At 46.1% G+C, this 9,777-nt stretch overlaps 1 protein-coding gene across 1 annotated transcript in view; it reads right to left on the bottom strand.

The window, feature by feature from the left end:
• Window positions 1-9,777, bottom strand: part of VMP1 (vacuole membrane protein 1) — a 58,830-nt gene that overhangs the window by 4,890 nt on the left and 44,163 nt on the right. Inside the window, exons 10-11 of the mRNA XM_027743341.2 lie at window positions 8,783-8,899; window positions 6,598-6,659 (exon numbers count right to left, since the gene is read on the bottom strand). Coding sequence (XP_027599142.1) covers window positions 6,598-6,659; window positions 8,783-8,899 — 179 coding nt within the window. The remainder of the gene's footprint in view (window positions 1-6,597; window positions 6,660-8,782; window positions 8,900-9,777) is intronic.

The following is a 9,777-nucleotide window of genomic DNA, read 5'->3' as shown; positions in this document are numbered from 1 at the left end:
TGAGAAGAAGTTTTAGGAACTCTTAACATTCAATTTTTGGTTTAATTCCTTCTGATTCTCTGCTAAAACTGAATGTTCCACAAGGAGTTGTAACTGAGAACAAACCTCCAAACAATTGCACCAGCCTTTGGTGCAGCCTAAATTAACGAAAATTAAAACATTTCAGTCAAAAACACGACTTGAATTCCAACACTAAAATATAAACATCATTCAGAATTCTGATTCACTGAGAAACCACCGTTGGAGCCCGTTCTCAGAACTGTCACCTGGGATTTGTAGTCAAACAGATGAGGATTTATTGTCTTTAACTCAAAGCTACAATTTCTATCCACATTAAAAATTCTAAAGCTGGTTTTTGCAATAATTAAACCAAAACTTCCCATCTATTCAAAGCACCACATTACAGAGATTCAGCAAAGCTGCTTCAGGATTAGTTTTAAAATTACACCAAAGACCTGCAGGCTCTGACTCCCTAAAACTTCCTTTCTCTTTCCAGCAAAACCGTGTTTAAAATCCACTGGACAATTTATAAATTTGCTTTTCCAAGAGTGACTGTCACTGTAAGTGGGAGGAAAGGTTAAATCCTTTGAACAGAACCTTTGGAACCCCGGGGAGGAGTTTTCTCCAAGGCACCAAACCCAGAGGAGAAAAATTGTGTTTTCCCCTGTGCTTAAGAAAAAGCAGGAATTTATTTGATATTCCAGTCAATGCACTTTTACTGATACTAAAAATACTTATTTAATACCATTTAATCATGATATTTGCACTTTTGAAAGGCATCGTTTTCATCTGACAAGATCTTTAGGAGTAGAGGTTGCTCTCGAGTTCCTGAAATCTCTTACCCTGTGCTTGGAGAGGTTGGGAACACTCAGGGAATTAATCCCAAGCTGTGCTAAACAGGGCAGGGCTCACTCAACAACTCCCTAAAAATCTCCCAGAGCCCAATTTAGGATAGAAAGTTCCCATCTTACAAAAACACTTGTGGGTTTTTGCCCACTTTTCCAGAGAGAAATGCCAGAATTCCCAAGTATTTAAAAAAAAAAAAAAAAAAAGCAGCCACTGTGAGGTCCCATTTTGGGAGCATTAATGGGGCTTTCACTGCTAATTAGAGCTTCTCATTGACAAGAGGCTCGAGCAGCAAGTGCTGATGAAGCAGCTGATTAACTCTGAGCTGTTCTGAAACTCCAGTTATTCTGGGGGAAATTAAAAATGCAAATAAGAGTTTCAGTGCATCTCTGAGCCTGACAGACTGAGCTCAGCAGCTCCCGGGAACAACTGAGATTCAGCCCCAGCCAAGAAACACGGGGGTTTAAAACCATGGAAGTCTTGTTTGAGCATGGAAGTTTATTTTCTCCTGGAAATTATACCCTGGAGGGTTTGGGACCCTGCCCTCCTGCAGCGAACAGGGATTATCCCTGCTACAAAAAAGTGGCACTGAAGGTTGTGCCAGAGGCAGGAGGGACATTCTGGGCTGGACTTTTCCCTCTCTGCACCTCCAATCTTTAAAATCACACTATTGACAGCCAGGCCAGAGGGGCAAAGGCTCTCACCTCTCAACAATTATGCAAAACATCATTAAACCATCCCATTTATTAATTCCTATTTCTCCACTCCCCTGGGAGAGCACAGAAAAACCCATCCTGCAGCTCCAAAGCAGTAAAACATTAGGAAGAGGCACCAAATTTTGGTATTTAAGTGGTACCAACTTCTCTGAAAGTCAGACATTTCATAAACCACTGAGACCAGGTTCCAGTGGAAGTATTTTGGTGCCCCTGGACAATTAGCAGAGAGGGTTCATTTGCATTCCCGTGGGAGCAGAGCACCTCTCCAGCTCCTCGGAGCCCTCGGAGGTTCCTGTGCCTGCAGCCCGGGCTGAGCAGCCCAACGGTCGGGTTTAATGAGCTGTCATTTCCTGCGCCGATAAAACCTCTCCCAGGATTCAAACCAGCCCCTTCCCGGGGCTGCAGCACTGCCAGGACCTGCCCTGGGCTCGGCCTTAACCAGCCCTGCACCCCGGCTCAGGGAAACCTGGGAGCTGGGACTGCCCAGAACTAGATCCTTGGCTTAGGGAAACCTGGATCCCAGTTTAGGGAAAGCTGGGAGCTGGGACTGTCCAAACCTGGACCCTGGCTTAGGGAAACTGGGAGCTCGGGCTACCCCAAAGCTGGACCCTGGCTCAGAGAAACCTGGGAGCTAGAACTAGGCACTGACTTAGGGAAAGCTGGACCCTGGCTCAGGGAAAGCCTGGAGCTGGGGCTGCCCAGGCCTGGCTCAGGGAGAGCCTTTGCAGGCTGGGTTCCCCAGGAGCAGCCCCAGCTGGGCCTGAGCTGAGCTGTTCGGGGCTCTGAAGCTGCACAAAATAAATCTGGTTCGGGGCAGGATCAACAGAGACCTTTGGGGTTCAAAGGCTCCCTGGAGACTCATTTCCTTCGGGAGATGAAGACAGAAAATCTCCCTGGAGTCCCCAAGCCAAACGGGTCCCCCATCTGACATTCCCACCTGGGCCCTCCCATCCCACGTGAGCCTGCAGGGCTTTCCTTGGGCCACTGTTAAACCAAGGCTTCCAAAAATAGCACCAGCAACACCCCTGACCTGCCCCTCCTCAGCTCTGCTCCCCAGTGCTCTGAGCAAGGAAACTCCTACTTACATTTTAAAGATATTTTTTTTCCTACTAATTTAGGGGAAAGAAAACTTGGCTTGTTGGGAGTTAAATCCTTCAAGCTTTTTGCAAATAAACTTCTATAATTCTGCTGTGATGCGCTGGGAGGTTTTCAGCTCCAGAGCTGCTCACATTTCCTCCACCTCTGTGCCCCTCTGAAGGCTCTAAAGCCTGGTCTGTGCAGAGCTGTTCTGCTGGACACGGTCCCACAGGTTCTGATGGAGCTGGGGCAGGGGAGATGAGTTACTGAACCAACCAGTGTGAGGTGGATCCGTGTAACCTTCCAGAATCCCTCTCAGGAGGTTGGGAAGTCTCTGCTCTTCACCTCCTCAGCCACTTCAGGTTGCTTTTGCTGAGTTCTCCCACACAGGTTTTGTGTAGGAGAAACTGGAACCTGTTTCTCCAAACGCCCTTTGAAGCAGCTCAGCAGGACCTGGGCTGGGGCAGAACAAAGGTCCAGCTGTCAGAGGGTGGGGGTGGCTCCCAAAAACCAGGGAATCAAACCCAGGGCTCTTCCCACCCCAGGAAAAGATTCCTGGTGCAGCCCTTCATCACTCCTTGACTTGTGCTCTGAAGAAATAACCTAAACCTGGACTGTAAACGAGTTTTGACCAAAAAACTCCCTGACAATCCTTAAACAAACTTCCCACCAGGGACTGTGATCCCATTTGTGCTGTTTGGGGGAAGGAACATCAGGCTCCTTCCCCAGCACTGACTGGGAGCAACTTGTGAACAAAGATTTATGGCACAATAAACAGCAGGAAACTGGTTTGTCCAGGCAACAGTTCCAGTGCCTGTGACCAAAAACCTGCTGTTCTCTCAGATGGGCATCATTCCCACGGGGCTGCAGGGCTGGCAAATGTGTCCCACAAAAAACATCGGGATAAGGACCCTTCATGGATATTTTTGGGTAGTTTTCCAGAGTTGGCTGAATGACACCTTGCAGGGTCTCGCTCGTGGGTAAAAATCCGTGGAAGTGGCAAAATTTTTAGATGCATTTCACTGCATGTAAACTTCAAATTACTTTATTCACTAATTATTCCATCCCTGGAAGTGTCCAAGGCCAGGCTGGACAGGGCTTGGAGCAAGCTGGGATTGTAGAAGGTGTCCCTGCCCGTGGAAAGGTTGGAACAAGATGATCTTTAAGGTTCCTTCCAACCCAAACCATCCTGGGATCCTGATTTACCACAGGTAAAAAGGTGGGATTCCTCCCAAAGGGATGTGGCCACTGAATTCAGATGCTTTGGAGGTGAAGGCCACGTGCAATAAAACATGATATTTTTTATGAATTATGAATTTTTATGAATGTTTGAGGTGCCTGTTGTGAAGCTCACCAAACGTGAACAGGGCAGGCTGAATCAAACAAAAATTAAGATTCTTTCTGAACATTTAACCAGAATGGATGGGCAACAGCTCTGTGGATGGTTTGTGCTTTGAGAATTATTTCTTCAAGTAGTTTTCTGGGAATTCTTAATCCCCATTTAAAAACTGCCACTTCCAGGAAAACATCATCGTGTCTAAAAGCACTTTGCTCAGTGTGACTTCACAGCCAGCCCTGCAGCTGTAGGTGAAAAAACCGAAAAGCAAAGACTGAGGAGCCAAAATAAAACCCACAGTAATTAAATCTTTGAAACGGGCTGGGCTGGGCCCAAAAGCAGCTTTACAGGGGGGTAAAATCAGGCAGTTAAACTGTTCTTCAAGGGACAGGACCCAAAGCTCCTGCACCCCAAAAGAGGCTCAGGGCAGAGCAGCTGAGAGAACACGACCCTCTCCCAGCACCGGGGCAGCAACAAAGGGCTCCGAGCAGGAACTGGTGGAACAGGTTGGTCATTCCCAGCCCAGGGAGTTCCCAGCACCTCTAACCCCTCCCCAGCCTGGCTCTCAGCCTCCCCCCAGCTCCAGCTCCAAACCCACCCGTGTCTCCTCCTTCCTCCCAACCAGGTTTGTTGCCACCACCCACCTTGGGACCGTTTTTTGTGCTCCAGCGACCACCAAAAATCCTCAAAAATTCAAAATTTTCCATGAGCAGCTTCTCCATTTCCTGCCACGTTTGCCTCTGTTTGTTTAATTACTACAGGGAGTATTTTATGAGCTGTTTGTAGACAGAACTGTGAAGTCACATCACCCTCAGTGCTATTAAACCAGTGACACAATAAACAGCTCCTGAGCTGTACACGTGAATAATTCCTGCTTTTTCACTAAAAATCACGGAATTAGCAAGAAATTCTCCCTGGCTTATAAAATCAAATCTCCCCAGACTTTATCTCACAACTTAAATCTTCTGTCTAGGTTTTTTTCTCCTGGATATTAATGTGTCCATTATTTTCAGGTGCTGTGCTCAGATATTTCCCATTGTGCAAGAGCAACGTCCCAGACAAAGGAAGCCTGAAGTGGAATTTGATTCAAATGAAGTTACTGACCACTAAAGAGAACTGTATTTTAATTTAATAACAGGGCTTTTAATGCAAGGTATTGTTTAACATGTTTGCTGTTCCCTCTAACACAGATTGATGAGGTAATGCCAGCAGACAGCTTGGGAAAAGTCAAGGATACCGGGACATTCCAAAAATCTCACTGTCTCCCAGGAACATTTTTTAACTCTGACATCAACCCTCCAATAAACCCAAATCCAGCAGAGCTCCTGTGACTGCACTCGGGGTAATTCAATGCAAAATTATCTCCAAGACAGATGAAGTAGGAAAAAACTCCCGGGTTTGGCTCCAGGATCCTCAGGAAAGGAAATCCTTGGAAATACCTGAGCTGGTGTGACTGAGGAAAACTCCTGATGGTTCAAAGTTGCCACGTTTCTCTCTCTCTCCCTTTTGTTTTAAATAATGTTCAAAGCAACAAATTAATGTTGAAGTTTGGTACAAAACAGATGGGAAGATCAGGAATAATAAAGTCAGGATTAATGAAATTCCCTACAAGTTTCTTCTGACACTCCTTTTCCTTTGTCCAGCATCACTGCTTGGAGTTTGGGTGCTTTAAAAGGAATTATTTCCAGACATTCCTGCCCTGGAACCGTTCTCGAGGAGCGTGGATTTGGGGATTTTATGTGAAAAGAGTTATTACAGTGTGGGCAGCAAAGTGTCAATCAATTTGTCCCATTGAACAAACCTTGGGAAAGTAGAAACACCTTGGAATTTAATGTAGTTTATGGATTCATATGAGATTGGATTAAGTCTAGTTTATAAAAATCCACAAAGCCCAACAAAACCCCCAAACCCCATGAAAATAAAACTTTGTATTTGCGTATCAGAGACTCACATTTAAAACTTCCAACCTGGAATTCTGTTGCTTTGTCTGTTCCCCCCTTGCCCAAACTGTTCCTAGCTGAGGGTTTGCTTGTTTTAAACTGAGATTATCTTGGAACACTGCATAAAATCCCGAGGTTTTAATATAGAATCATGGAATTCTATGATTTTCTCTATAAATATAATATGTAAAATACATATCTATAATATATCCATAATACAGTATATTATCTAAACTATATAAATATTAAAAGTATTTATTATTACATATAATATATAGATATAATATATAAATATAAAACATATTATTATATATTTATTATTAAAGTATAAGGTATTATAATATATAAATATATAAAATATAAGTTATAAATATACTATAACTAATATAATTTTCTATAACTTTTCTCACTACAACCCTGAAGAAAGTCCCTGCAAACCAGCCCCCTTGCAGCTAAAAGTGCAGGAATGTCTCCCTGGAAGAGCTGCCTCCCATTCCTGGGGGAAGGTTCCTGCTGCTCCTGCAGCCCCACCCTGGGGGCTGTTCCTGGCAGGACTTTGAGGTGAGGCCTAAATTCTGGGTGGGCCAAAGCCGGGCTTGGAAACAAAGCCCGACTGCCAGCCCAGCTGCTCTGAGCCCTGCACTGCTTTCCCACTTAATGAGGGCAGGTATTAATTACTCACCCAATGAGAGCCACCATCTGCTCCACGATGTGTTTGCTGAAGGTGATGATGACGAAGAGTTTCTGCAGGAAGGAGAGGAGTGGGATCAGAAGGGAGGCACAGACAGTGCCTCGTGTCCCTTCCCCCCCAGTCCCACAGCTCCCCCTCCTCTCCTCTTTCACGACCTTCCCTTTTCAGCATTCCCTTCAAGAAGCTGGTCCCTTTCTCCCTCTGTTTCCTCCCAGATTTCATCTCTTGCAATGTTTTCGTAGCCTGTTCCCGACCATCCGTGTCCTCCCCAGCCCCACGTTCCCAGAAGCTCAAGGTCACTTTACTCCGTCAACAAAGTTTTAATGGAAAAGCAGCCACGGCTGTGCAGCAAAATTCACATCCCCTTACACAAACACAGGGACCTGAGGATCACAGGGGGGAAAAATAACATATTTCAGTCCCCGAGTCCACGTGGCTCAGACAGAACACGGCAAAAAATACTCAGTGAAGAACAAGGAGCCTTTGGGCACCTGTGGGATTGTCACTGTGACACAACAGCCTGCTGGGAACAGAGGAATGTCAATTAAAAACTCCTGTAACACATCCCAAGGGCTGTGTAGACATTTCACCACTCCCCTTCCTCCAAAAGCAGTTAAAATGTTGATAAAACAGCCTTTGCTCCTTCCCCTTGGTCCTGTTTGACATCAGGGTGAGCAGACTGTGAGTGGACGAGGGCACACAAAGTTCCCACAGCCTCCTTGGGCCAATTTAAGCCTGATCTAAGCAGAGCTGCCCTTCCTAGGCTGGAAACAGGGGATGTGACTCCAACCAAAGGATCCTGTGGCCTGGAGGAAGAGCCCAGTTCAAAGCAGCTCCGGGATGGCCACTGCTCCAGTCACTGCTTCCTGTCTGGAGAACACTTCATTAAAGGCCTTTTCCATGACTCTCACATTTCCTAAATTCCAAGTCCAGCCAGATCGCTCCGAAAATCAGGGCTATTGCACAAGAGTGTGCTTGAAAAAGAGAATTCTAATAGCTGAGCCCATTATAAAATCAGATGATTTACCAACTGTACAAGACACCGGGAAATGGTTTTGCACTTCCATGTGATCCGAGCGTGGAGCACCATAAATTACACAGCAAACACTGTGGGAGCTGAACAGGGCAATTAAAGCAATAAAAGGAATATTGATCAGATGCTATTTCACTTCCCTGTGCTGCCAGACACAGAGATTTAAAAGCAGAAAAAAATTCAGATAATACAAAAATAAGTGTGGAGGAAAAGCTGTTCCATCCCAGTAAATGAGAGAACTGCCAAATCTATTTGTTGTTTTCTGTTTAAGGGCTGGGCAGAGTAAAACAACCATTTACAAAACGATGGGAGGAACAAAGCTGAAGATTGAAATCTCCTGTTCGGGGCAAAGGATTTTAAAGCAGCTTGGTGAGGTTATTACAGGAGTAATTTTATACTAAAAGCTTCTGCTATTGAAAAAGAAATCTCTGCAGAGATTTCCAAGCAACAGAGGTACAGGCACTGTCTTAAAGAACCCAAAGTCGACTGAAAACACCCCAGACAGAGACACAGCTCATGAGCCAGCACTGACCACACCTGGAGGGTCCCCAGGGAACCAACACTTCACCTCCCTTCAAACAAAACGGGGACGCCGCATTTAAAAGCACAACTGAACGTTTTTGACTGGGATTGTCAAATTCAGCCCCCGAGGGAACAGGACAAAGGGGAACATCAAAACCAGGCTGAGGAGTCCAAAAAGTGCCGACCTTGCTGCGAGGGGGGCTGAGGAGCCCAGGGAGGAGCCCCGGGCTGGGCTCAGGGCACCGGGGGTTTCTCTACGTGCTCAGCTGAGCTAAAAAGAGCCTCTCCCGAGCCTCTGCAGCCGCGTCGTTACCAAAAAGGCAAGTTCACTATGAGTGCCGAGCTGGTAAAAGCCGTAGGTAAATACCTTGGCTAACCACCAATTTCCTGAGCGGGTCAGCACAGAGCTCGTTCCTCCGGGGCTATAAATTACTCACTGGGAGCCTGAGCAGCCCAGCAGATCCTTTATTGTAAAGCCTTTGCACCAAATTAATTTCCATGACTTCAGGTCGGGCAGGGAGACTCCACAAGCCATTAGGAAGTAACACAGTGGAACGGTAAGAGAAGGAGAAAAGTCTCTCCCCCCCAGCCCCCAAAGGCCGAGGGAGGGGCAGCACTTGCCTGGATGTGCATTTTAATGACTGCTTTGCCAATCAGGGTGGCACCGAAGAAGGTCCAGAAGGGAACAAGGAAGTGCCCACATGTTATCCCGGCCAGGTCGAACAGGGGGTTCGGGATCTGTGGAGTGAAGGGGAAGAGGTTCAGGAACTCAGCACACACCGGGATGAACAGGAGCACGACGGACTCTGAAACCCTGAAAAATGAACAGTTTCCCCTTCTCCAACTTGATCCAAAGCTCCTGTGTCTCCAGAGCTACAAAACTGTTGCTGTCACACCACATAACTCTGGGATTCAGCTCCACCATGTCCCAGACAATTCCATTCTCATGGTCCCCCCTTACCCCTGGATTCTGACAAAAGCCAGCAGCAAGTTTTCCATGTGAAATGCACAGAAACCACAGCAAAGCCATTTTGAGTGATTTATCAAATTTTCTCCCTGACAAGCACATCACTCTTGGAAGCCAGTGCTCCAACTGATCCCCGGTGATTTCCAGCTGAGAAACTACACTAAAAACTGGCATTTATGGTCATATGTATCCAGTTTAAAAGCACTGATTAGATTTTATGAAGCATATGCATTTCATTTGAAATTAAACGAATTTTTTATTATTATTAAACTGTTGGCTTGACTTTTGGTATTGTGATACTATCTGTAAAATATTTTTGAAATGAAACCAAGAAAGTATCCAAATTCCAACCTTTCAGCCTGCAGTGAAGGGGCAGTGTCTGAGGGGAGTGTGTAATCACAGCAGCAATGTGGTACTGGGGTAACAAACTGCAGGACTGGCGGTGTTTGGTTACATAAATAATGAAATAAAGAGTGAGGATTGGTAAAGAATAAAGGATAACAACACTGCCTGGGCTGACTGGGCACCTGCAGTGTGGGAGGAAGCCGAGCAGGGCTGGACTGGGCTGTTCCAGCCCAGCAATTCAGATTTATGAGCACCCACAGCAGCACCTGCAGAGGGAGAAACCTGAAACGGGCTCTGATCGTGC

Source organism: Pipra filicauda, unplaced genomic scaffold (genome assembly GCF_003945595.2).
Source record: "Pipra filicauda isolate LSUMZ 115617 unplaced genomic scaffold, ASM394559v2 scaffold211_size2331000_pilon, whole genome shotgun sequence".
Lineage (NCBI taxonomy): Eukaryota > Metazoa > Chordata > Aves > Passeriformes > Pipridae > Pipra > Pipra filicauda.
The sequence above is the reverse complement of the archived record's forward strand: the minus strand, read 5'-3'. Positions and strand labels throughout refer to the sequence as shown.